The sequence below is a fragment of the Lepisosteus oculatus genome, chromosome 29 (genome assembly GCF_040954835.1).
Source record: "Lepisosteus oculatus isolate fLepOcu1 chromosome 29, fLepOcu1.hap2, whole genome shotgun sequence".
Taxonomy (NCBI): Eukaryota; Metazoa; Chordata; class Actinopteri; order Semionotiformes; family Lepisosteidae; genus Lepisosteus; species Lepisosteus oculatus.
The window spans coordinates 6,599,230-6,627,138 of NC_090724.1; the positions used below are offsets into that span (position 1 = coordinate 6,599,230).

General features: G+C 50.5%; 1 protein-coding gene across 3 annotated transcripts; it reads left to right on the top strand.

The window, feature by feature from the left end:
• Positions 1–293: 293 nt before the first annotated feature.
• tjp3 (tight junction protein 3) lies at positions 294–27,687 on the top strand. Of its 3 annotated transcripts, none has more exons than XM_015365468.2 (31): positions 294–446; positions 10,235–10,291; positions 11,411–11,535; positions 11,968–12,070; positions 12,573–12,849; positions 13,402–13,505; positions 13,723–13,915; positions 14,582–14,663; positions 15,187–15,287; positions 15,431–15,524; positions 15,626–15,729; positions 16,448–16,535; positions 16,972–17,075; positions 17,230–17,320; positions 17,640–17,737; positions 18,012–18,096; positions 18,563–18,648; positions 18,808–18,892; positions 19,127–19,197; positions 19,352–19,421; positions 19,638–19,794; positions 20,076–20,184; positions 20,570–20,789; positions 21,390–21,589; positions 22,577–22,672; positions 22,809–22,885; positions 23,525–23,735; positions 24,427–24,527; positions 24,988–25,518; positions 25,679–25,731; positions 25,925–27,687. In XM_015365468.2, exons 2-31 carry the CDS (start codon positions 10,244–10,246, stop codon positions 26,055–26,057), a joined length of 3,897 nt encoding a protein of 1,298 aa, XP_015220954.2. In that variant the 5' UTR covers positions 294–446; positions 10,235–10,243; the 3' UTR covers positions 26,058–27,687. The 3 variants fall into 3 exon arrangements, with proteins under 3 accessions (XP_015220954.2, XP_015220953.2, XP_069042132.1); XM_015365467.2 differs by lacking the exon at positions 294–446 and adding an exon at positions 5,979–6,211; XM_069186031.1 differs by lacking the exon at positions 294–446 and adding an exon at positions 5,979–6,211 and having other exon boundaries at positions 19,644–19,794.
• Positions 27,688–27,909: the final 222 nt, after the last annotated feature.

Below are 27,909 nucleotides of genomic sequence, written 5' to 3' on the forward strand. Positions count from 1 at the left end.
TGCTGAAAAAAAGAAGAAAGAGAATACAACGTTTCGGCCGTGGAGCCTTCTTCAGGTGTGTGGCAATTGCTTACACTTACACATAAGTGTAAGCAATTATTATTATTATTATTATTATTATTATTATTATTATTATTATTATTATTATTATTATTATTATTATTACTCCGTGCCTGAAGAGTTAATTCTTTCCACGCCTCAAACGTGTGTGTGTTTTTTTCCTTTCCCGACATTAATGATTGGCCACCTGTAAGGAAATGCAAACACGAAGGTCTTGGATACCTGGCAGCTTTAAAACCTCCCCTTTAAGGATTCCACTCGCTCGCTCGGTCGATTGAAAGGGTCACGGGAGACGGATTCCGGAGTTTCTCCACGGGTGATCCTTGCCCCGCGAGCGGAATTAAGTGTTTATTTACCTGCCCACCTCGCGGCCACGCACTACACAGGTGAGTTTTCTTACTTTGTTATTTTTGTTCCGAGTAACTTACCTTTTTTTTCCCAGTTGTTTTGTCTGTCGTTTCGCCCTCCGTGCGAAACCTGGGTAGATTCGGTACACCCGAAACGCCATACCAGCACTGCATGTGTGTATGTGTAAATATCCGCAGGGAAAACTATCCGGTATCACTCCTGTGCCTTTGCCGAGGTATTTATTTTCTTTCTCAAGCGCCGTTTCAGTACTTTGTTTGCGATTAACTGCTTTTATGAGTTTACAACCCCCGTGCGATTAATAGACCTGGGCAGTTTATGGTGTGTGTGTGTTGATAACGCACTGGGGTTTCGTGTCGTGGGTGTCGAAGTATTCCTGAGTTGTCGCTCTGAGGGTGATTTCCTCGGGGTGTTTCTTGTGGACCAAGGCGTCCTTACAGTTTAGGGAGTTTGTCCAACAGCAACAAACGCAGACTTGGGTACTTTATGAAGGTGATTCAGATCAACACGGCGCTTGCCGTGAAAGTTCCACGGGAGTATGAAATGTTCTCCACAACGTTTACAGCAGTAAGTCACCTTATAAATGCGACACGCTAAAATCTCGCCTAATCTATTAAAGTGCGAGGATATGAACCTGCTTAATCTGGGCAACTGTATATTTTACTTTTGTGTTTTTGTCTTTCTCATCATACGTGACCGTCTCTTATTTGTTAATAGTTGGGTTTGTGTTGTGAAGGTACAGTATTGTCTTACTGGCCTGCGAAGCAAATTTCCCATCAGGGACAATAAAAGTCAGTTTCACAGGCTTTTTTATACGTGACCATCTCTTATTTGTTAATAATTGGATTTGTGTTGTGAAGGTATTGTCTTACTGGCCTGTGAAGAATATTTCCCATCAGGGACAATAAAAGTAAGTTTCACAGGCTTTTTTTTCTTCTTTTGAGGAGATGTCTTGGCACATCTGCAGCCGGTGTGAAAGTAGAAATGAAGGTTGAAGGCGGATAGGTGCATCATGTGGCCAGTCACACTCCGGGGCTTTTTCACTGGCCAGCCCTGGACAGAGCGTTGTCGTGGGAGGTGAGGGTGGTTCAGTCTGCAGCTGTAGGCCAGTGCTGGGACCAGACTAGCTGTCGTACCTGCTGCCAGAAGCCAGAGTGCTGGCCGTCGCCTGCACCCTGACGAGGTGAAGGTGAAAGTGGACATGGAAATGGAGAGGCAGCCCTATGGCAATGTCCTCTGGACCCCCTGTTGTTGGATACCAGGGGCTGTTCCCCCCCGTGTGAGTCACGGCCTTGGGCTTCTGCTTTCCGTTTGTGCCGATGGTTCTATCCCATGATGCTCGTGACGCCCTGCTGGGCTCGCAGGCTGCCGGCACAGACGGCCCTGTGCTGGGGTAAAGACCTGCCCCAGACAGCACGCGCTCCTCAGCAGGCAGGATGCTGACTGCCGAGCTGGGAATCCTGGGTGTGGGTTGTGCCTTGTATTGCGTCTGCTGTCTCCAGCACCCCGTCTCTTTCGTGTCTGTTTCTGTCGTGAGTGCACGGCAGTGTTTTCCGAGACTCGCATTTTAAGAGCCACTAAACCCTTCACCACCACCACCCCCACCACTGCCTGAGGCTCCTGTACTGAAATCTGATTGGGGAGGTTCAGGATGTCGTAAACAGATTCTTGCATAACGCAAATCTTCTTGCCTCGCCGAGTTCTTACCCCTCACTGACCTGTTGTCTCCAATGAGCCACCGACAAGGGGACTGGGGTCAAAATGCTTTTGTAGTCGCCGTTTCCGATGGTTGAAGCATTTTGTCACGAAGAGGGGACCTGTCTGTCTCGCATCTGCCTGGCAGCATCCATCGCAGCCCATAGGTCTCTCCTGTCGGGATATTCCCAGCCACCCGAAACTGCCGAGTGCAATCCTGGACTGGCGAGTTGGAGTGGAATGGACGGCTTTTATGTTGAGTTGTGATTAGCAGGTTTCTATGTTATAATTAGGAATACATCGTTAAAACTATTTGTACATTTGCAAATGCATGAGAACAACCAGTTGGCTACGGGTGCCAGGTTTTGGTGTTTAAAAACAGGATTTTGAGACGCACTCCTTCACACACACACACCCTTTGATTCCATCAGCTTTGTTTTTTTTTTTTAATTGTGAGATGACACACACTCGCCCCAATCTTTAGAATGAATTAGGCCGGAGGCTGAAGGGAAACCGGTCTCCTAATTCTCATCGTCTCGTTGCCCCAACCTTTGACACAGTCGTGTCTCCCAGGAGGACACGTCTCCCCCTTGTTTTTCTACCGGCTCGCCCTGCTGTGGGTCCGAGAGAGGGGCTGGGGCGTCCTGCTCGCGGTCCGGGAGCAGGGAACGTGGAGCTGGTCGCCGACTCGCATTCTCCTGGACTCGTCCTACTGGTTCTGCTGCTACAGCAGGTTCCCACCTGCCCGCGTGCCGACTCTCGCTTTCAGCTCAGTTTCGGCTCAGAAATCCCCTGAAGTGCATTTTTTTCCCCCCTCCTTCTTCTTCAGCTTTAAATATACGTTTCTGCTTTCAGCGTTGTCCTAAGTCTGGTTTTGTTCTTGGTGAAAAGGTTTAAAGCCCTGTTAAAAAAACAAAACAAACACCCCAACCAGCCCCAGACCGATGCTGTAATTGAAGAGGAGGCTAGTCTCTGAGGCTCTAGTGCTCTGAACACCGAGGACTGGCGCACTTCTGACCTGGAAACTGAGCGAGGTCTCGGGTTCACATCCTGTCGACTGTGCAAATACCTCTCGTCATTCCTGAGCAGCGGTGAGGGCCAGGGGGCCTGATTTCAGTTCCCAGGTGACTCTGTGCTTGTGCACCGCCCTTAGACTTAAATTGCGCTGGAAACAAATGGCCAGAAATTGCCATATAAATGGACAGGACTGACTGAAATCGTTTTCAACTGACTCACCTGCCTGTATAAGGGATTGAAGAAAAATTAAGGGGGAAGACCGACGCGCAGAGGAGGTTGGAATCTGTCTTGGCGGGGGTTGTAGCCCCTGGATGTTTTGTTCCGAGTCGGATGCATTTCACTTCTTTGGAAGTAGAGGCTCGGAGACCGGGGAAAGTGTAATTGTAGCCTCGGGCTGGTCTTGGGAGTACGGGGGAGACTGCTTGGGAAAATACCAAGGGACTGTTGACAGTGTATTTTAATACCGTCCGGAACTGAAAACCAGGAAGAACGGGCATCTCAGGATTTGCAATCAGTCGAAAACCGGCATCAGTCCTATCCCAGGATTCACAGCAAGTAAGAGATTTGCTAAGAAGGTGGGGAATTCTGCCTCGAGCACCTCTTTATATACAAACGATAGGAAAAAAGAAACTATATCGGAGTTTTTATCTTGAGATAGGAGGTTGGCGCACCTTGGCTATCTGCTGATGAGTGTTTACACTTGGCTATGCCCTGCCTGCATTTGTCCATTCTGTTATTTTGTGCCAAGTTATCTTTAATTGATTGGTTTTCAAGGTTTTCGTTACTTCCTGGTGTAACTGATTTCTCTGCTTTTGTTCTGTATCCAATATGTTCCTGTAGAACGTTACAGATTAAGTGGGCCTTTGCATTTTTACAGGATCTTTCTGTGTTTTGTGTGTCTCTAATAAACAGAAATACAGAGCTGCAAATTCAGAGCTTTCTGGAGTGCATAAAGACATAAATTTAATATATAAATTCACGACCGGGAATCACAACCTGTATATGACGGTGAAAGCAGTTCTTTTATGAGAAGCGGTGACTTCTGTCTCTTGTTAATTGTGACTCTCTTGTTAATTATTTATCAGTACTGAATAACGGTTATTTAAATAATTGAGGAACTGCTGGCAGACATTCTTTTAAAATAGTTTATTGTACCTGCACTGCTTTCTTACTGCAGCGAAACCTTTCAGAGCCACATTGCAGAGCAGGTTTCACTATTAATTCCAGGAGTTCCAGCCTCCGACTAATCTGCATTATTTCATTTGGTTTGAAATGGTTAAATCTGTGAATGCAGTCTTTTTTTCTGTCTCTCCATTTTAAGATATTGCAGGTTATTCTTTGCTGCTGTTGTAGTTTATTCCCGTTTGCTGAGTCAGTTTTGACAGCAAAACCTACCAAACAGGCTGTTGCAATGGTGAAACCATTCACATGAACCATCAGTGAGTCGGACCATCATGGATATGCTGTATGGGTGATACTCCACCAAGCTATGTAAGGTAGTGTGTGTGTTTATGTGAGAGAGAGAATAGTGAGCAGTAATGACTCTAGTTACTGAAGGGGGACAATTGGAGGTGGTTTCAGTGTGTTTATTGTGGGTACGCTGAGTACGCCAAAACTGGCACAGTCCCAGCCTCCCTCTCTTGGAGTCTGTCCAGTGCAGTCTGGATCACGAGGAGACATCATGGCAGTATGCGATTTTTCACCATTTCCGCACGAGAAAGCTTGTGAAAGAAGGAGTAGCGTTGAGTGTCGTAATCCAATTCCTGTAGAGCGTCAAGATCAAGGTTTCCAGGTGAAACAAAATCCATCCCCCCATTTTGTTGGGGAACCCAGAGCCTATCCTGGCAAGCAATGGGCACAAGGCAGGGTATGCCCTGAAAGGGACACCAGTCTATCACGGGGCAGAGGGACACAAACGCCCACACACTCGCACCAGACCCATTTTCCCAGAAGCCAGTTAACCCACCAGCGTGTCTTTGGATTGTGGGAGGAAACCCATGTGAACAAGAGAACATGCACACTCTACACGGATAACATCCTGGGAGTTGAACCCGGTGCTCCAGCACTGTGAGGCGGTGATGCTGACCTTTGCACCCCTGAAACAGAATGTTTTTGGGGGAGGGGGGGGAATGCAGCTATGCTCAGTCTTGGAAGCTCAAGTATGCACAAGTGGTGGAAATCCCAGTTCCCCCCAGCAGGTGTCGCAATAGCACCACCTCGATGCAACATTCAGAATACCCCACAGAGCATTACAGCCTGAGATAGGGTGCTGCTTTTCTCTGAAGGACAGTACTTGGCTGTTTGACATCGTAGCTCTTTTCTTGATTTATATAGAACCTGATTCTTGCTCAATTGTTTCGTCCATCTGTAATAAGCTTTATTTTTATTTTTTTTGCTTCTTTATTCATTGATGTTCAGATTAAGAGGGCTGATGACTACATCAGCGGTCTGTGTCCCTTCAGGTTTTTAGGTTAAGGACCTGGCCATTAGTCCCGGGTAATGATTATCCAGCATTCTGAAGCCTGGAATTCCCTTGTGAATGGCCAGTGTTAATTAGTTATGTCCAGCCCCTCTCTATATACCATATTAGTTATACCTGACTTTTCTTAAGGTGGCAGTGCTTTTCCATGAGGCACTGAAGCTGTGGCTTATGCCCAGGTGAGTTACCTCCACCTTAAAACGTCCGCAAACAACTATCAGTGTATGAACAATACAGGGAGGAGCTCAGGGCCTGGATGAGAGAATTTATTTCCCCCAGGTGAGTGCTTGGTAAACGCAGTGGGCTTTCACATCTTTCACCTTTTACTCCCAGCAAACTCGGAAGACCCCCTTTACACCCTGGCGTGGCTGGCGCAGTCCAGTGGACGTGGACAAGGACTCGGGAATGAGCTCTCCAGCTTGCTTGCAGGCTCAGGGGGAGTAGTTGTTGGGAGTTTGTTTTTGAGGATGTAGTTTTAAAGACTTTTACAAACGGAATATGGCATTCCGGTGAAAACTGGCCCACATTTAGAGGGGGCGACAGCTTGATGAAAAAGGAACTAACCCCAGGATGGCGGTGAGGTTCAAGGATGTGGTGAGTGTATTTTGTCTGTAATTGTCTGAGTTTCTACTCATTCTTTAAAGCAAATAATTCACTTGTTGGGGGAATCGGAGGAATCCTACTCCGTTGGGCCCCTGAGCAAGGCCCTTAACCCCAGCTGCTCCAGGGGTGCTGTATAAATGGCTGACCCTGCGCTCTGACCCCCAGCTTCTCTCCCCGTCTGTGTGTCTCATGGAGAGCAAGCTGGGGTCTGCAAAAAGACAAATTCCTAATGCAAGAAATTGTATATGGTTGATAATCTATTAAAGTGAGACAAGGGGTGTGGAAAAGGAGCTCCTGGTACCGTAGGTCTCCTAGCCCTGGCTGGTGTCTGTTTCCTTGGATATCTGTTCTTTCAGTCTCTCTTCTCCAAACACTCCGTCATATGCGTGCATTTCACTTCGGAGATACAAGCAAAGATGATTCGGAACCAGATGCTTCCTGCACCTGGACAAAGCATTCCTTGCAGGCAGAACAAAGGAAAAAGGTCCCCTGTTATTGGAGGACAAGCAGCAGGCAATGGGAGTTACTAATGGGAGTTATGTGACTCCTGTTATCTGGGCCTTGTGTACATTCCAGGCTTGCCTTTGCTTCTCAGTCCCAGATTTTCCAGTGTAGTGCAAATATTTACAAGCTCTCAACCATGAAGCTGTCAGCCTTTGGAGGAGAACCTCTGAATGGCTACAACTATGACCCTGGTGTATTTGTCCTATGAAAACCTCTTTTAGTACATATAGGTCATGAAATGAAGTCATCCTGGAAACTGTTGTGTATTCAATTTGACTGGAAAGATTCGTTCCACGTCGGGGTTGGGCTCCTGTGTGTTGAATTGTTTTTGGTAAATGGCGGAACTTTGTTTCCGAGCTGGTGTCGTTCCTGCCTGGCACAATCTGGAGGTAAAAGGCTTTCAGCCCTGAGCAGGTGCAGTGAAATTACATGTGTAATCCATCTGTCTGCTGATCGCAGGTGTCTCTTTAGTTTTTAGATCTCCCATTCATGGGCATGTACGAAGTCTTTTCAATGTGACTGTGAAGGTAAAACTGACCTTGGCCCTTCCATTGTCTCTTTTCCGGATGTCCATGATTCTTCGATGAGCACCGATGGTCGATTTCTCATGTGCAGCTGCTGATCTGTGTTCTGGACTTGGTCTGGCATTGCCTTAGCTTTTTTTAAAAAGACCTTAAGAGATCAAGACATCGTGTGCGTCTTCTTCCCTTAAGTGGTCTGTTGTGCGACTGAGCTTTTTGGGAAAGGTGACAGTAAGAGGAATCTTCTGCAGAGTGCTCCGGAAAGGGAGCTGTGTTTATGCGTGCAGTCGGCTTCATCCTTCATCCTTCGGATGGTCTGCCCGTCACAGACATGGCTTCTTGTGAACGAGCTCAGTGCCAAAATGTTTTGCATTGCAAATGGGGAGCAGTAAAGAGGAATTTCACATTACTCTAATAGTGGCTGCAAGTATTCAAGTCCAGCCCTGGTCTGATGGGGATGAACCTCCATATCCTTGTGTTATGGGTGAGCTTGTAAAAAAACCCAGCTCATTTCAGTTTCATTACCCCCTCCCCCTGCCAGAGGTACATTAGAATCCTGTGCCTCTCGGTTTAGAGTATTATTTGGAAATACTGCCACATCTGGGTATTTAACGAGCAGGAAGAATATAGAATATATACAGAATAAATACATTTGGCTTGCAAATGAATCCCCGATTGCTCCCCTAAGCAGGAAGTATACTGTTGTTCTCTGTGGCATTAAAACCCATTTTTCCCTGTAGCAGAGAGTAAAAATAAAATAATTACCTTCATAAAACAACAGGCACACAGCAAAGGCATGGTTGGAATTGGTGGTGTGCTAGGTCTTGAAAAGCAGAAGGAGTCTGGTGGTGAGGTTATCCTGGGGCACAAACACTGTCGTTCTGACTACAAGTCCTTGAGGATCTGCCCCTGTGCTCCAAGGACAGGCCTGCTTTCCTGTAGCACCGATCTCCCCGCTGCAGTCTCGGGTAGAACTGGGTGGGCTTGCCCCCCCGTGCCAGGCGAGCTCCTGGGCTTCTGGCCTGCGCCTGCCCTCGCTCGGGAGATGGGCAGCAGGCGCGAAGGTAGAAGCTTTGATGTGAAACCGAGCTGCGGCGAAGGTGGAACAGCCCACTTATATCTGAGCCCAAACTGGGTGGGAAGCATCGTGTAGTTTGTCACACTGGATTTCGGTGCAGTAAGTGTCTAAGTGAGCAATTGACTATAGGAGCAATAAAGCATAGGGAACTCATTCAGAACTTTTAAACAACAATAAACTACACAGAACTATGAAAGCTTGAGGTTTGTGTCCTTCAGTCTCCCCTCCTCCTCCCTGGTGCTGGAGGGCACAGAGGTCTGTGTTCTCCACCTGCACGCTTTCCGTCTCGCCAATAGCTGAAAAACAGAGATTGGAAGAAACTGGCTGCGCAAGGTAAAATTCCTGACGCAAGGCTCTGACTAAACTGTGTGCTCATTGCCATGTTGCCATGGCAAAGGGCGGTCTGTTTTGAGGAAAAACAAAGTCCTGAACAACTCTGGGCGAAACTCATTCTTTCAGAACAGCAGTGCTCCCGGATGAGTCTTGTTATTTACCTGTAGGCTATATAGCCTTGGTTGTGGAAGCTCTCCTAAACCATTGAGTGACTGTGCACGAAGGGCAGCACTTTCTCTTCTGCTTTTATGATTCTGCTTCATTGTAGCTTTGCATCCCAGGTTATTTGCAAGCGGAATTGAGTTCATCCTGGCTTTCCAGGCTACAGATGGCAGAGTAACAGGGATGGGGACCACGTGCATCCTTTGTATAGACTATTGTGAATGAATGAGGGCATGAGAGCTCACACTTTGTTTATAGAGTGCCCACTCCACTTGAGATAGTTGCTTAGGTGAACTTCGGTACACAGTGGCTTAAGTAGCTGTTATTCGTTTAGCTTTGGCAATGAATACATTTTCTGATATGTATTCTGATAAACAATCCTGATACAGGATGGTTTCTAAAAAGCTGGAGCTTAACTCTAACAGTAATGGGCTAAATAGCCCCAGCTCAACTGATACTTTTTGAGTGCATGTGTTTCTAAAAGCTAGGTGCACTCTTAAGGGACACATCCATTGGAATGTTTCTGCATTATATTCTGATGCAACAGTGAGACTTTAAACAAAATGTAATGACATCTGGTGAAAGGTATCTGTGGTATGTTGTAGTGAAACATGGGTTGCAATTATAATGTTATTTTGTTTGCTTACAAAATGAGTTGCGTATTAGTAATGTGATCAGTCAGTAAAATGGAGCTGTCGCTTTGTGAATGGATTCTAGGAGTTTGAAATGTACTGATGGCTCTGCTTAATGTGAAAGAGAAAGCATGCCTAGCCTTACACCGGTATAAAAACAGCAGTTTCAAAAAGCAAAATGTTGAATATTATGGGCTTAACATGACTGTTCTTTAGGCTAGGCCTGCGTACTGTATAAAATCAGTGTAGAAGTTGACTTCATTATCTAAGCAGGGGATTCTGGGTAAGAGCCCTGCACTAACAAATATGGTTGATTTCGATTGGGTGCTGAGAAATGTGCAGTTCTTGCATTTCCCCTACAGGTGCACTTACCCCCCCATACTGCTTGGCTGGGCATTTAGTGTTCGACTTAGACAGGCGAAGATCTGGTCAATTTTCCACATGGCTGCATGAACTGCATGCTGCATGTTTTACACAAGTTAAGTACTCCTGTTTTTCAAAAAGTTCTTTCTCCGTGCTGCCTTTCACCACGGGACATACAGCTTGTGTGTTTCAGTACGTCCACCGAGGTGGAGCAGTACAGGCCTCTTCTCCACTGTTTGAGCAATCTCTGTTCAGTGAAAGAGCAGTACTGTGTGCACAGCTACTCTGCGCTTGCTTATCTTAACTAACCTCCCAGCCTGTTTTTTTTTTTTGGTTTATCAGGAATGCTTCACCGTACCATACTGTACAGGGAAAGGCACGTTTTAAATCTTTTTTTTTTCCTCTCCCTCTTATTTTGTAGAACCCAGAGATGGAGGAGATGACAATATGGGAGCAGTATACTATCACAGTGAACAAGGTGAGTCTGCTGCAGTCTCCCTTCAGAAGGAGCAACAGGACACTGTTTATAGAGATGGCCTTTACTGACGCTTGCTATCCTTGAGCTGATCAGCTGCCACTGTTTCACCTTCAAGGATACTGAGCTTGTGGGTGCATGTTCATCCTGAGCCGTGTGGTGACTTTGTAAAGCTAAAGACATGTTTCCACTTTACACCACTGGGTGGTCAACATCCACCCATCTCTGCTGCAGTGCTACCCTGATGGAAATTCCTTTTTTAAAGAAAGCAGGGCCGACGCTCGGAGCCCCAGCATTTCTCAGCTTTCCAAATAAAACCATAAGCGACATGGTTTAATGGTAAATGTTAAGACACAAACTGGAGGCGATGGGTAGTGTATTTAAAATGCAGAGCAGGAGGCATCCTTTCGCAAACAGTGGTGAGAGTGTGGAACAAGCCACCCAGCCATGTTGTGTTAACCAGTACCCTGACTTCTCTCAAGAAAGGGTTGGATTAGATCTTCAGATCCGTTAACTGCTAATGACCAAAAATGTGTGTAATGGCCTCCTTTTGTTTGTAAATGTTGTGTTTTTGCCATTTTGTGTTGCGTGAACAATTGGCTGCCCAATTCCGGACTGTTGTAGTGGTACGCAGCTCTGGTCCAGCAGAATGCAGGAATTTCTCTTTTAAGTAGATGGACTGCAGTGGAGTGCGGCGCTGTGGTGAAGTTAAGCTCCAGACCTGGAGTGCTGTCTGTGTGGAGTTTGTGTGGGTTTCCTTCTGGTGCTCCAGTTTCCTCCCATAGTCCAAAGATGTTGGTAGGTTAGTTGGCTTCTGGGAAAACTGGCTCTAGTGTGTGTGTCGGTGTCTGTTGGCCCTGCGATGGACTGGCGTCCTGCCCAGGATGTGCCCTGCCTTGTGCCCGTTGCTTGCCAGGATAGGCTCTGGCCCCCTACTGGGCCCTTAACTGGGTAAAGCAGTTTAGAAGATGGATGGAAGAACTGCAGTGGAATAAAAGACCCTATTACCCTCCTGCCTTGGGGACCTGAGTCTGGTCTGCTGTAACGTCTTCGTGTGCAGAACAGACCCCTGGGCCACACCTGCGTGTTTGCATAGTATATCCGGCTTCCCTGTTTTTCCAGGATCCCCGGATGGGCTTCGGACTGGCCATATCCGGGGGGCGCGACAAGCCGAACCCCATGACCGGCGACACGGCGGTGCTGATTTCGGACGTGGTCAGGAACGGGCCAGCGGCGGGGAGGCTACAGTGAGTGCTGTTGCAGAAGCTGCCTTTATCCGATTTTCTTTTTTTAAGTGACGCTGAAAGAGTGAAGAAGACCTTGGGACCTCCGTGCGCCCATCGGGGTGCCATATGCACAAATGAAAAAGCCTACTCTAAACAACCCAACGGCAACTACCACCATGATTCCCTTTATATGCTTAAGTTGGGAATTAATCCCAAGAGAGAATGTGGGTCTCAGCCCTTCCCCATCTAATCTAATTAATCAATTCGCCATGTGTCACCCAGTGTACAAACAGCAGAGGCCTCGATGACCTCTAATGCTAGCTCATCTGCAATGGGTTACCGCCAACCTGCCTCTACCTGCTGTCGCACGTGCCCGTCGGAAGAACGGCGATGCCCGCCTTGTTAGACTGCCGCCCGCCCCTGACCGCTCGTTTCTCTCCCCCCCCCGTTTAGAACCCGGGATCGTATCGTCATGGTCAACGGCATCGCCATGGAGAACGTCACCTCCAGCTATGCCATCCAGCAGCTCAAGACCTGCGGCAGGACAGCCAACATCGTGAGTCTGACCAGCACAGCCGCACGGGGAGGAAGGGACTGGAAAACGGACCACGCCGTTCCCAATTATCTACTCGTTACCCAACATGCTCGCCAGCCTCTTCTCGCTAGTACCTGTTCTTAGGTTTTCGTTCCCCACCTGTGGCAGATCCCTCCTCCTGTCCGTTTGGCGGATCTGTCTTTCCGGTGGGCGTGGCCGACGGCCCTTTTCCGTTTTATAGTTTCCGTTTCCGAAGCTCGAATGGGAAAAGACCTCGGATTTGGAATTGGGAAGGCGCGGGGTCAGCCTGTGTGTTCCTGCTTCGTTCTCGGGACATTCTCGAATCGCGTTTTTTTTTGTACGAAATCGTGCTTTTTTTACCTCCCTTCTGATTATTGGTTGGTTGACAACAACCGTTCAGCCCCAATTCAGCCCAAGTTTCTGATCTCTACACTCCAGACACCGAGGGCCTGGGCCTGGCAGTGACTGGCGTTTCTCTCTCTCTCTCTCTCTCTCCTTCCAGACGGTGAAGAGGCCTCGCACCATCCAGATGCCCGTCGCCGCCCACAAGGCCCCGCTGTCCCGCGCCGCCTCGCGGGGCACCCAGCTCTCGGACTCCGGCAGCGAGGGCAACTACTATGGGCGGAGCCAGGGGAGGCGGGAGCGCGAGGCCCGCAGCGCCACGCCGGACCGCAACGGGCACGCTCTGCCCCTGATGTCCGGCATGAAGAGGCTTCCCAGCCAGGACGGCCCGTACAGGCCCATCCGGGCCACGCTGCTGAAGAAGAGAGCCACAGACGGTGAGCTGGCAGGACCAGCTTATTTACCCAAACTAAGGACTCTGGCCTCCTGAAATGGGGATTATAGAGTCATATAGAGTCTCTACGCTGGATAATAAATGCCTGGATTTTTAAATATTAAGGACCAGTTTCCCAAGCTGACTTTCGCTCGCTCATTTCCTGGTAGAGATGGCGACGAGGAGGGAAGGATTTGAAACTGTGGCAGGAAGTCACCCAGGGGCGAGGCGGAGAAAGGTTGGGCTGGCTTTGGAGCGGAGTTTGGGGAAAGCCGGCTCGTGTGTTTTTTTCTCCTCCCGCTGGAGTCTGGCGGGTCGTGTCGAGGACGCGAGCCGCTCCAAAACCACCAACCGCAGCCACAGCTGGCTCGCAAATCCAGCAGGGACCGAGTCGCCAAGGAGACCGCATCAGAGCAGCTGAGCGCGTCTCCTTGGAGCTCAGCCCCGGGCAGGGGTGTGGGCCATGAGAGCTCTCCAGAGAGGCGGTGTCTCAGCCTGTATGTGCTTTAGGGAAATACTAATACAGTATCTTTGTTTATTTTTCACCTCCTACCAGAATACGGCCTGAAGTTGGGCAGTCAGATTTTCGTCAAACACATGACCCCCACTGGACTGGCAGCAAAGGAAGGGACCCTGCAAGAAGGAGACCTTATCCTGAAGGTCCGTGTGGGTTTGTCTGGAGCTTTTAACACATTTTCTGATGGTCTTTTCTGGTCCCATTGATGAAGTGGGACCCGATGCTTTGCACCCGAGTAGATTTAGTGCAGGGTATACATAGCGTTATGTCCTGGGATGGCCCTTCCAATCCCACGAGGCTTTGCTGCACTTGACAAACCCAGCAGTCGTGCCTGACCTTTGACCCGCGCCCTGTCCACAGATCAATGGGATGGCCACCGAGAACCTCTCCCTGTTGGACACCAAGCACCTGGTGGAGAGGTCGGAGGGCAAGCTGTCCCTAGTGGTGCTGCGCGATGACCGTCAGTTCCTGGTCAGCATCCCAGACATTGAGGACAGTGAGCCCAACAGCGACAATGATGAAGGCAGTCGCGGCGACAGCTCTGGGATGGACGGTAACAAATTTAACCGCATTAGCAGAACAAGTGGTTAGCAGGGAGTTTTACCCTTGATGTGAGCACCTCAGATTTGTTTTGTTCTTATTGACCTTGCCTATGCCGGGACTGTTGTATCAGGGTCCCTGGTGTCTTATTTGCAATGTTGAGTTGCAAAGTCGCCATTCTAACTGCAAAGATAGCATCTCACCCAAGGCTTGACCCCCATAGACCAGAGTACAGGGCCCTACCTACTGTTCCACACTTACAGAAATAAAATGCATTTCTCTATCAATATCTTTCGGCGGGTTTTCCAATTACCCCTCATTTTCCAGGGACATGCTGGCTCATCAAGTTCTCTGAATTGTCCCCACATCCCATCCAGGGTCGTGTTCCCTGGCCTGTGCTTCTGGGAATGCCACAGTGAGCGTTGTTGTAAAAATCAAGTTCAGGGTTGCCATGACCCTTGACCCTAGGAAGAGGTGGCTTTCTGATAAAGAATGAATTGCTGCTTTGCTGACTAAAGGCTGGAACAAAGACTTTGAGATTTTGTTTCCTTTTTCTTCTCAAAAGGGAAAAAAAAAAACAACTCTTAAGAATCCTTGCAGTATGTCTGGTCCAGAAATCACCGAATCAAATCCCACGACTAGTGGTTCTGTGTCCGATTCTTGCGTCTCTTCCATCCAGATATTTCGGATCTGGAGTCGGAGCCCCCCTCCTCCACCAGGAGAAGGAAGATCTCGGGAAGAAAGGAGAGACGAACCGGAAGGTGAGCCCACCTCACCAGAGCAGTTTATTCCACTTGTAGTGGCACAACAGCACAGTGGATAGCATTGCTGTCTCGCTGTGCGAGAGCCCTGGGTTCAATTCCTGGGGTGCTATCTGCTTGGAGTTCTTATTTTCTCCACTGCTGCAGATCCTGCCTTGCGCCCATTGCTTGCCAAAATAGGCTCTGGCTTCCCTCCTTCTATATTGGATGAAGCAGTCAGAAAACAGATGTATTCAAGAACCCACAGCACAGAAGTGTATATATCATATCTGGCCACCCTTATTGTGTTTGTGTTTGAATGCAGTGTGTTTTTTTTTTTTATAATAGCCCTTCTTGCACCCAGTCCTTGTTCTTCTTCACCTCCTACAGGACAACACCCCCCCACTACTGTCCTCATCCAGCTCGTGCCCTAACCTGCACTCTGCTGTCCTTTCTAAAACAACCGCTTGTCTTTGGCATTGCTGCCTGCTGCATCCTGTTTCTTCCACGTCATCTCTCCCTCTCTCTGTCTCCGTCTCTGCAGGAATCACAAGCCCAGCTCCACTCCGCCCATCTCCCAGGACTTGACCCCCCTGCAGGTAGCCTCTCTGAAGTCCTCTGTGCAAGCTGCCCCTCTTCAGAGAGGTGAGTCTGGGATCTGTGCCTTCCTCTGTGCACGCTGTCACCACTGCACTCAATCTAGTGTAAAAGAGGACAATACGGATGATTCGAAAGTCTCATCTCTTTTTTTTTTTTTTTCCCCTGCCCATCTTTTCTCTCGTATCCAGAGCCATCGGATACGGATTCGGACCACGGCTCTCTTCCTCCTCCTCCTCCAAGGCTAGACACTCCCGACAGCAGAGCGCCAAGGAGCCAGTACAGGTAGAGCCCGGGACTAACCCGGGATTGCAGACGGCACAGGGATGATATTCCAGTTGGTTAGACTTGCTCCGATGTAATTCTTATCCCTCTCTCCCCACCAGGGTCTTTCCCGAAGCCATTCCTGCCAAGACCCGCTCGTCTCCCCTCGCTCCCAGGCATGACTCTCCTCAGTGGAGCTCCCCTTCCTCCAGGCCGTCTCTCCGAGGTGAGTGCTGTGGCGAGGAGGGGGTTCTCCTGCGGATATGATTGCTGACCTGCTGCAGGACATACGCAGGCTGTGCTCCACAGTGAAGGGCTCAGAATAACCTTGATTTGTCTATAAAATAAGAGGCCGATTTTGTCTTTTCTAGGATCAAAAAGACTGATTTGATCGTCATTTCTCCCTCATATTAAACCAATTTTAACTAAAGCTTCGCTTCCTGTGCCAATTTCCTTGTAGTGACACATCCACAAAAAAACTTTAAACCAAAATGTATTTAACATTAAATAAGTAATTAGATTGGTGCTGTTGCTGCACAGCATGTGGGTACAGGGGTTTGGGTTCGAATCCAGCCTGGAGCTAGGTTGTTGTTTTCTGTTTTGGTGCTCTGGTTTCTGCTCAGCTTGCAGAGCTGGCTTGTTCAAACTGGCAATTTGAAATCATCCCTGTGTGGTTGTGCTCCTGGGATGAGCTGGCCTGCTCTCCAGAATGTCACATCAACCTTGAGCACTATCCCGCATTCAGGAGGAGCTCTGGATACTTACCAGGAACATGGAACTTTTTGTTGAAATATTGTTTTGTAGCTTAAAACAGATATCCCATGAAGAGCAGTGCTTGTGGTTTGAAGAAAAGCAGAATCCTTAGCTGCGGATATGATGACACCACAGCATCAGCCTCTCCAGAAATCCTCCTCACTCCTGCTCTTTGTCCGTTTTTTTTCCAGGGGATTTGGAATCCGAGTCGGACCGCAGCCTGTCGCCCCCCTCCCTACAGGACAGTCCAAGTGTGACAAGCCAGTCAAGCAGATACAGGTACGGGGTCACGGGTCAAAGGTCAAAGTGTGAGGGGGAGGCTGAGGGCAGTGATGTAAAGACGCAAGCGACACATCGTCGGACTCTCACTCCGTGCTGGACTGAGCTGCATTGCGCTCGGAACCAGATGGGTGTTCATGGTTAAAACAGAGTAATGGGATTTGAAGAAGAAACCACGGCTCTGCCTATTAACTGCCCTGCCCTGCCCTGTCCTGTTTGCTCTCTCAATCATCTGTTCAGCTTGAATCGACCTTATTAAGACCAAAGAGGAAGTATTGTCAAAGCATCTTCATGTTCTCTTCCCATCCGATTGAGCGTTTCGGCCAAGTCTGAGTCTTCTGCAAGGGGAAGTTTATGGGTCAGGTGATTCTAACAAGGGGCTCGGCTCAATTGGACGGTTCTACTTTGCTCTTTCTCGTTTTGGCTCGTCTTCCAGAGTTCTTCCCGAGGTGACCCAGCCTGCTCTCCGGGCGTCGCCCCTCGCTCTCAGGCAGGACCCCCCCCGGCGGGGGCACTCCCCAGGTGCACCCCCTCCTCGAGGTCAGTCCGCCAGCCGCGAACGCCCCGAACTCGGTGTCAAAGGGGGGGGGGGAGTACTTTTGCGTTTCTGGGGGCCGTTTCTTTTCAACGCCCTCCTAAGAGACGGAGTGGGGCAGTGGCCGTCACCAATCGGTCTCGTCCCTCTGTCCTGCAGGACCCTCCGACTCGGAGTCGGACCACAGCTCCCCCGTCCCCTCCAGGTGGACGGACACTAGCCACAGCATCGAACCCAGGAACAGATACCGGTACGTCGGAGGAGGTGCCCGTCCACAGAGCTCCTCGTGATAATTCGATCTTGGCCTGGTGCGGCTGAAGTCTGCAGTCGCTCGTTGTGCCCTGCAAATTGGGCCCAATCCACTTGCCCTTTATAGGAACGCTCATGCATGAACAAGACCGTCTCCTGTCCGTTTAAAATGTGCAGGTGGTGATGTGATGCATGTGGTTGTTCTTATTTTCTCGTTGTTCTGCACATTGCATTGCTGGAAAGCTGCCGAATGAGATGCTGCATTGTATCGTGTCTTCTCTTCTTGAAACTCTTTTTGTCCTCCCGTTCCTCTCCTCTAGGTTGCTTTCTGACGTCTCTCAGCCCAGAGGGCACGAGCCCCCCCCGTCTCTTGAGCCCCCTCGCTGGGTCGCGCCCACAGTCCAGCCCTCACTCCGAGGTGGGCCTAACTCTGCCTGTTCTCCCTGCCCCCCATCTTTTTCCCCACGGTTGCTCACAGCTGCTTGTGTGAGGGGGGAAATGCAGTGATGAGCAGCTGGTTGCCACGTTCTGGGTCAGCAAAAGCTTTTAGGAGAGAGGATTCCAGAAATAAGACGACCGGGAGCTATAAAGATTGTACCGAATCAAACTGGCTCAAGGAAAGTCTTTTGTACTCCTAAAAAAAAAAAAAAGAGGTTTCCTGAAATTCGCCTTCCCTGTCTTTTCTCGCTCAGCCCCCGAGTCCGACTCCGAGTCAGAGGTCAACTCCTCCATTCCCCCGAGACATGATGATGCCCCCGACGGCAGGGGCAAATACAGGTAAGATCGCTCGGATGCAGGAGAGGGGTATAGGACGGAGACAGTGTGAGATTTCGGGCATTTCCTCATCGATCGCTTCAAGGTTGGTGGAAGGCCAGTAACAAAAAGCGCTGCTTAGGTAGAAGTCAGCTAGACACGAGTTACACTGTGCTACACCTGCCGAAAGGTGTCCTATGAACTCTCAAAGCTTTTGGCGTCTCTGACACAAGCGAAAAGTGCAGTTTTATTTTGTTTGAAAGTGCAAGTGCAGGGTTTGCGTTGCAACATGCTGCGTGCCTCTCGGATTTCATTGGCGTGCGGATTACAAACCCGCACGATGACTGCAGTGATTCGCTGCCGTCGGCTCCCCCGGTGCTGATGGGCTCGGCAGTGGAGTGAGTGGCGCGCTGCAGAGGTGTGTGTCCGCTTGGATCAGGGGGACTTAACTCTTGCTTTGACTGCGATTTATTCCCTCTGCTCTTCCCAGAGCTTTCCCCGATGTGGGCCAGCCCGTCGGCCCCGGACAGGACTCCCCGCCCCGAGGCCACTCTCCCATCAGACCCCCTCCCGAAGGTGAGGCTCCTCTCGCCACCCCTCTTTCAGGGCTCCCCCTGGTGGACGAATCTTTAATATTATCGGGGTCTGGCAGAGAAGAGGCCGAGATTCACCAGGCTGGCAGAGGAGGATAAATTCCCAGCTCATCTTTCCCTTCCTCTCCGCCCTCTTTCTCAGACTTTTCCGACTCGGAGACGGAGAGCATCCCTTCGCCACCCAGGAGATACGAGAGCAAGGGATACTGGGAACAGAACAGCCGGGGGTAGGATAATTATTCTCATTGAGAGACCAGTCAACCACTTTAAAGGGGTTTGTGCTTGCCTGGAGAGATGAGAAGGAGAGGGTAAGAATCGCAGGGTGGAAGTCAAAAGAGTTTACCTAGAAATCACTTTGCAGTACTGCAGGACTAATATCTTAACCCTGCCATTACCACTGCGCCAACACATGTCTCCAGGGTACTGTCCCTGACCTGCTGTTCTTGGTCTCTGAATTACAGCAGCATAATACCGCCCAGTAATGGCATGATCCGTCCCGGAGTGCCAATGGAGGATGTCTCCGAGGTGCACAGTAAGTACATAGTTTCACCTCTGAATTGATTTTGTACCATTTAGTTCACTGGGGTGATGCAATAGTCAGTGGAAGAGGGCGAGGTGTGTAAGCTGTAGTGCAATAGCGACACCTTGTGGATGCTGGAGGAAGTTTCACGGTTTGCTTCTTCCAGGCAGGGCAAGCGAAGAGCCCATCTATTCAGTACCCCCGGATTCCCCTCGTGTGAGGAGAGCAAATTCAGGGTAAGTTCATTTTCTCAAAAAATCGCACACCTTCTGGAATCCTGTACGTACACTTTATACACTACTGAGAGTTTTTGGCAGTTTTCTATTCAGATCCACAAAAACCCACATGTCTCGTGGTTGGCCGTGCTGTGTTTGAGAATGGCAGGCCTCTGTTCGCTTTGTCAGTGCTGGTAAAAGAACAGGTTCCTCCCCCCCCCCTCCCTCTGCGGACAGCTACAGCTCGGACCTGCGGACGGTGGACTTCGTGAAGGACGGCAGCGTGGGCCTCCGGCTGGTGGGCGGCAACGACGTGGGCATCTTCGTGGGCGGGGTGCAGCCTCAGAGCCAGGCCCACCAGCAGGGCATGAGGGAGGGCGATCAGATCCTGCAGGTGAGGCGTCAGGGCGCAGGTCACGCTAGGCAGCAGCCCACAGTGGGGTGGGGGGGGGGCTGGGCACTTTCACTGTGAAATGTGCAAAACGAGCGGTAAACGCCAATTGAATGATGTCAGTTGACATGATACACTTTAAACTATTGTACCGACTGGGGCATCCGCATGCAGCTGGTGCCTAGTGGTCATAGAGCTCCGGGGCTCCCAGGCACCCCAGGGAGTTCGGGCTGTGCTGTGCTGGGGGTGTGCTCTGATGGGGCTGTGCCCTCTGGTGCCGGCAGGTGAACGGAGTCGATTTCGGCCACTTCACCAGGGAGGAGGCGGCCATGTTCCTGCTCAACATCCGCAGCGGGGAGCAGGTCGTCATAGAGACGCAGAACAAGATGGACAGTAAGTGCTGCCGGGGAGGTGGTTCAAAAAGACCGGGTGAAAGGTGTGTGTGGGTGTGGGGGGTCTTCTAAAACGACTCATGGGTTATATTCTCTTTCCTAATTCACCAAAACTGGGAAACAAACCGCAAATAAACATATTGTACCTTTCCTACCTCTGGGAGGTTTTTTTAAGACTACTGCTGTATTCCCATTACCAGCGAAAGCGACAAATTGCACTGGTCAAGTGCACCTTTCATGGCGTTTGCCATCTTGATCTCCCCCTGCCTCTTGTGTCTCTGGACCAGTTACCCTTGAGCTGAACGATCACCGCCGCGTGTGCTGACCAGTACAGGTCTCGCCACCACAAAGCACAGCTCTGCCAGAGCCTCCTTCTTGAATTTCAGTCTACAGGAAGATTATGCAGTCCAACCTGGGAGACTCTTTCTTCATCCGGACGCACTTTGACCAGGTGGCAGAGGGGTCCCACGGGCTCAATTTCACGCGGGGGGAGGTCTTCCGCGTGGTGGACACCATGCATCACGGGAAGCTGGGCACCTGGCTGGCAGTGCGCATGGGCAACGACCTGCACGAGCTGGACAAGGGCACCATCCCCAACTACAAGAGGTCAGCGTGGTGGTCCTGGGCGGAAGGGGGGCTATTGACAGTGACCTGGTCAGTTAGCCGGTCAATGTCAAACAGGCTTGCAGACTAAGCAAGGTTGCCAGTTCTCCTGGTAGGCAATTAACCTACCAGGTTGGAGGAAGCCCTAACCCAACGTGGGGAGAACATGCAAACTCCACACAGATAGCCTCAGTCTGGAGATAACCCAGGTCTCTAGTGCTGCAAGACCGCAATGCCACTGTGCTTCCTCTTGGCCCTATTTTTCTTTTCTTTTACTCGTAATTTTAAAATATAGATTGTATAACAAAGACAGCAATATTAATACAATATTAGGCATTAATTAGACAATATGACATTCTTGCATAAGTACACCATCTCAGTAGAGAGTCGTTAAAGCTATAAAAAAGCAGATTCTTAAGGCACTTAAGAATTAATGTAACGTGGTGGCCCAGACTGTGATTATCTAATTATTACTTGAAGCTACAGAGAAAGCGAGTAAGTTGCAGTTGCATTCTGAATCCTAAATCTCTTTGGATGACCGTGGACCTGCATGTTAAATTGCCGTCTCCGTCTTCTCTGGCGCCCCCTCTGCGCTCCTCTCAGGGCGGAAGTGATAGCCAATATGGAGAAGGCTCAGAAGAGCAGCGCCGCGTCCTCCCAGGTCCCGGGGCCCCGGGCCGAGTTCTGGAAGCTGCGGGGCCTCCGGGGGGCCAAGAAGAACGTGCGCCGGAGCCGGGACGACCTGCTGCAGCTCACCATCCAGGCCAAGTACCCCGCCTACGAGAAGGTCCTGCTGCGAGAGGGTGAGAGGGCGGGGCTCTGCCTGCACTCTGGCACAGCTGGCCGTCAGTCATTAGAGGCGTTATAAGTAAACCTTGCGCTTTTCCGGACCCTCCACTCAAAGGCCTTTACAGGTCATGGGGAATCCCACTGCCGCCACCAGTGTGCAGCCCCACCTGGAGGATGCGCCAGTCCGCTCCCCACACACCAGCTCTGAGTGGGGAGGAGAGTGGAGTGATGAAGCCAGTTCAGAGATGAGGATTATCAGGAGGCCATGATTGGTAAAGGCCAGGGGGGAAATTTGGCCAGGACACTGGGGTTACACCCCTTCTCTTTTCAAGAAACATCCTGGAATTTTTAATGACCGCAAAGAGTTAGGACCTCGTTTTTATGTCTTATCCGAAGGATGGTGCCTTTTTTTTTTTTTACAGTATAGTACTGTGTAATGCTCCAATATACTGGGGCATTAGGACCCACATTGACCACAGGGTGAACAGAGATAGGACCCAACAGCTGAAGAATTGTGCTATTGAAAATAGAGATATGTGGCCTACTGGTCCCACTAACACCTCTTACAGCAGGAACCTGATTCTCCCAGGTTGCACTGCTTTCCCAGCAGGTCTCCCATCCAGATACTGGGCGGGCTCACACCTACTGAGCTTCAGTGAGGCTGGAGGTGTGAGTTGCAGGGTGATGTAGCTGCTTTTTATAGCTTAGCACTATTAGACCAGGTTACACATAACCCTTTAAATCTTTCCTTCCGCCATTTTAAAATATGGCCGTCAGCGCACTCGTATTTTGTTTCGTTAACGTCTGGAATGTTTATGGTTACTTGTCTGGGGGTATGTGCTTCTCTTATTCTTTTTATTAAGTCTACCATCATTCACACCCCTCAACTTAATCTCTTTCCTGGAGTTATACACACAGTGTGTTGCCCCCAGACTCCACAGGTGTTCACGGGGCTGTGTATCTCCTCCCTCACACAGCCTCCTGCCAATTCTCTCTTCCAGCTAGTTTCAAACGCCCCATCGCCATCCTGGGTCCTCTGAACGATGTGGCCATGGAGAAGCTGGCTAGAGAAATGCCCGAAGAGTTTGAAGTGGCCCGTAAGTCAAGCGCAGTCGGACCCGGCCTGCACTGGGCTAAGAATTTCATACTTTACTGGGATGATCTGAGCTATGATGTTGGATCTAGGTAACTTTTTCTCTCTCTCCCGTCCCCCTCTCACCCTTCTGTACACAGAGATGGTCCCTCGCAGTGGAGGAGAAGGTTCCTCTTCAGTGATCAAACTGGAGGCCGTGAAGCAGATTTCAGAGCAGGTGAGGAGGTGTGGCAGGGCAACACGAGAATTTCGTGCGATCGGCAAGATGGAGTGGCTTTGTAAAACTTTGTGGGGCGTCTGTGTGGCTTGATCAGAAAAGACGCTGGTTTGGGCCTGAGTGTAAATTGGTACCACCTGTGTAACTGGGATTTCCAGAGGTGCAGTGCACAGTGGCTGGGATGGAGATGGGGGAATTTTATCTCCTGTCTCTCACTCCCTGGGACTCGTCGGATGTCTGTGGTCTTGCAGTATTGTCCCCAAGAAGCACAGCGCTCCTGTAAGCTTGCAATACGTCCGTGAATCCTTGACCTCTGACCCCTTCTACTACAGAAAGGGCTCGGCAGATGTAAACAGAGAGGCTTCCATTTACTAGGATCTGAGCTGCTTCCTAGGTGGTTATTTGGAAAAAGTAGTTCCTTTTGAAAGTAGACGGCCAGACGTTCAGTTGACCAGTTGAAATCCATCGTCTGGCCCAGAACCGTTAAAGCTGGTTTGCTGTAGTTGTGTGAAGACGGGCAGGGAAGGGAACAAGGTTTTGTAATGGTTGGACGGAGTTGTCCCTCGCAGCCCGATCTCAGAGCTGTCGACTCTGGGCCTCGGCGGACCCTCTCATGTGCTCCCTCTTCCCTTCCCTCAGGACAAGCACCCCCTGCTGGACATCACGCCCACCGCGGTGGAACGGCTCAACTACATCCAGTACCACCCCCTAGTGCTCTTCCTGGACCCCCACAGCCGCAAGGACGTCAAGGCCATGAGGAAGAGGCTGTGCCCGGACTCCAAGAAGAGCTCGCGCCGTCTCTACGCGCAGGCCCTGAAGACCCGCAAGTACTTCGCCCACCTCTTCTCCGGTAGGCGCCCGGCGTGAGCTCTCCCTTTCCACGGCAGGCTCCATCGCAGAGCGATTTGTTACTTGTTACTGCTGCTGTTTGGGGTTTGTTTTTGGTTTTGATTCCTTAATGTCTTTGTATCGGCCCATACATATATGCAAATAATCATTTCTTTTTACTTGTGCATATGACATCTGAACTGAGCAGGATGGCCAAACGGCTAGAAAGTAACCTGTTGTTCCATGCCCTGCCGTTTAAAACCTTGAATGAGTTGCTCGTGGTTGAAGGTTTCTTTGTCACTCCCTATATCTGGCTGGAACTCCATTCCTGGAGCTGTAAAGACAGTTTAAATGGAGGATAAGATAAGATCACTTTATTTGCCCTATACAATTTATTGCATTAGGAATTTGTCTTTTCGCATACCCCAGCTTGCTCTCCGTGAGACACACAGACAGGGAGAGAACCTTGGGGTCAGAGCGCAGGGTCAGCAATTTATACTTGAGCAGCTGGGGCCTTGCTTAGAGGCCCAACGGAGTAGGATCCCTCTGCCGGCTGCGAGATACGTACCGGCAACCTTCCAGCCACAGGCGCAGATCCTGAGCCACAGAGCCACCGCTCGGCCCTAGGATGTGGGAAAGGAATCCAAGACGCTGGAAACCTGGCGAGTGGCTCCCAGGTGCCCCAGCTGAACTGCGCCTCTCCCCTCTTTCAGCTCGCATTGAGCTCCAGCCCGGCTCGGACATGTGGTACGAGGTCCTGAAGGACCGGATCTGCAGCCTGCAGACCAAGCCCGTCTGGGTGTCCGAAGTGACGGTAAGGAAGCTCTTGTGCGCCAGCGGAAAAGCAAGCAAGCTAGCAAGGGAGGAACGTTCAGGGCCCTGTAATCCTTTTCAATCCCATAATCCTCCATAGAGGTTTTGTCTTTTCCTGATCCACGCGAACGTTTCACTTGCCCTGAACTCGATGAATACTATTCATTCCAGGTTGTTTCCACCAATTTCTTTTAACCCCTAAACTCATCCCTGGGCAGTATATAGTGGGACATGGAGATCTGATGGAAGACTTCTGACATTGTAAAATGCTTAAAACTAGAATACCTTTGCCTATAGTGCTAACTCTGCAACAGCTGTTGTGTAAATATGATGTTTATCTGGGATCGTCTGCATCAGGCCCTGCTGTTACAAGCAGCCATGTTCCTGCGTGCTCCTCTCTTGTGTCCGGCGCAGCTCTGTTATTTCCCGGGTTTGTGATTCTCCCGCCTGGCGTTCCGCAGCTGGAGAGCGGCGGAGAGGAAGAGCTGGACGCCCTGAGCCGCTCCCACTCCTCCGACTACCTGAGCTGCGACAGCCGGGCCACGAGCGACTACGAGGACACGGACGGCGAGGCCTACACGGACGGCGAGGCCTACACGGACGAAGACCTGGACGAGCCCTACGGGGGCCGGGAGGCGCCGCGGCACGTGGGGGTTTCCCTCGCCCGCTCTTCGGAGCCCGCCGCCGGGGAGGAGGGGCCCCCCGGGTTCGTGCCGGATGACCCCAGGGCCTCCGGGCGCCGGCCGCCCCTCCTGCACGTGCCCGAGCCCCGTTCCCGTCACCAGGACGACCCCAGGGAGCCGTCCCCCACCAGCTTCTCGGAGGATGACCCCTCCCGTTTTGGAACCCCCGAAGCGTCGGCTCCGCGCCCCCGGTTGGAAAGCCCCCCAAATCTCAGGGCTTCGGATTCCCTTCACTCTCTCCCGGACCCACCCCCTCACGTGACCCCCCCCGGGGGCAGCCATCCGGAAATCCAGGAGGAAGCCAGTCGGGTAAGTTGGATCTCCGGGGATGGCACTACTTGCTTGGAAGACCAGGATGTTTGTGTGGATTTTCCTCCTCTCACAGCTGAATCGCCTTGTTTTTATTTCTCTTTCTGTGAGTTTCTGGATGGGTGAGACGTAGCTAACGGCGGTACTGTGTGTCTTGCAGGCTGTCGTGGCTGAGCCTGAGGAAAAGAAGCCCCCGCAGCCCAAATTTGTGGTGTAAGTAGAGAACCGTTAAACCTGAGCGCCGCTCGTTAGAGAGAGCGGACCTGTTCTCCCTGACGTCCCAGCAAGAGCAGGAGGTGACTCCAGGGGAAGCTCGTGCAGTTTCGCCTGGTTTCCGGGGGGCGCTGCTGGGCGCCAGTTTCCAGACCCCCCCCCCACCCCCGTTCTCTCTCTCTGTGCCCGGCAGGCTGGCGCATCACCAGGCGCTGCAGTGGAGGCGCTCTCAGATCCAGGGCAGCGACAGCTCCGACGACCACGCGGAGAACGCCGTTGCCGCTGCCGACGACGACGACGAGTGGGGCCCAGCCACTGAGCTCTGAGCCCCCCCAGAGCAGTGGGTGGGGGGGGGCGGGCGAGGAGAGGAGGTGAAGATCGCAACGGGGCCTCTTCTGGGACACGCGGCCACACGGAGACCCCTGTGGCCCCCCTGCCTCTGGCCAGCTCAGGTGGTCTTCCTGGCTCCTGCTGAAATCCCCCCCCCGGAACGACGCGGACAGGGGGGCCGTTGTCGGACCCCAGTGGCTCTGCAGGTGTCGCAGAGCTGTTGGAGTGCGTTAGTTCGGGTGTTTTTTTTTTTTGTTTTGTTTTGAAGGGCCAGAAAAATATTAGTTCTGGAAACGAAAGTCTCAGGACATTTTATATTTTTTAAATTTGTCAATGTGTTTTTTTTAGATTTTTTTTTTACTTGCTTTCAAGAAGATTGCGTCCGGCGCTGCTGCGTGGTGCGCAGTGTAGTTTGGCGTGGAGTCCGGGACATGGTACCGGCTCCTGGGTTTTCCCTGTCAAGCTGGTTTACGAGGGGCGATCCTGCTCTGGGCCAGCCGCATCTCGCCTGGTCTGCGAGACCGGACTGGACTCCTGCTTGTCTCTGGAATGGGTTTGCAGTGTCATGACCGAGTTGCGTGGAAAAGCAGAAACGGATCGCGCCAACAAGAGGGAGGACTTTTGGCACCCCTCTGCTCATTAATGACCTAATCATTCCCAGGATCTTGTCTAATCCAGAGGTTTCTCAAAAAAATCTCAGGTAATCTCCTCCAAACTCGGACCTGGACGTGTGGTTGCTGGATACCAAGGTCTGCTACAAAAGAACGGAACTTTTACATTCTTTCGATATTTTTTTTTTCTCGTTCCAAAAATCGTCTGCGCTGTGAAACAACCTGTACTACTTCAGTTGCAGTTGAACACTTTTTACAATTATTTTAGACCGCTTCTTTAGAATAAACTACCATAATGGCACGTAAACCAAGACTGGTAAAAAATGGAGAACACCAGTCGTTAAGCGTTTCATTTCTGGAAGATCTGTGGCTCTTCTATGGATTGTGACTGTCCTGGCCACGTTTTTTTTTTTACAATCACATCAGTCTGTATTAAGTATACGAGTCTAGTGGTACACAGTGATTTTTCACAGCCTTCGCTGGGCGTAAGAGCCTATCGGCATCAATATCACGCCAAGTTTTTTTCTATATTAATGCTTTTCCTTTATCTTTTGCCTTAATGGGTGAGGACGGGCTGGACTGACCCCCCCCCCAGTGGGTGTCATCCCGAGAACTCGGGGAGACTTGAGGGTGATCTTAGGACGACGAAGAAACCAGGGGGTGAGGCGTGTAGGACCATCTCGGGCAACGATTGGTCAAAGACTAAGGCCGTTTCTAAACGTGCTACAATTTCCAGCTCGGGCTGTGATTTGACCTTGTTTTCTGGTGACCGATCTGGACAGCGAGAGGTTTCTCCCCTCCCTAAGAAACGTGTCCAACGGAGCTGCCGGTTGGGATGATACACTACCGACACTGGAACCAAATAGTTGGGGAGAAACAAAGGTTACACTTACATCAATCAGTACGTTGATGAGCATCTTGTCTGTAACACCAATTATTTTTAAACGGAATAAAAATGCTGTAAATTTTAAAAGGGAAACAAATGTTTCTAATAAATATTCAGCCTTTTCTACAACTTCCTAGCTTGCCCGTTTTCTGAACTTGTCTGCGCTGCCAGAAATGTAAAATGTACTTGAGGGGCTTGATATGGTAGGTCTGCCAGTGAGGCAGAAACTTTTTTTTCGGTGTACAAAGTTGATTCATAACATGACTGGATCATATGCTGAGACGCGTGAAAAGCCCCAGTACGTGCTGTTTATTCCAGTAGTCATCTGCGGAGTTTTAATGCCTCTCGGTA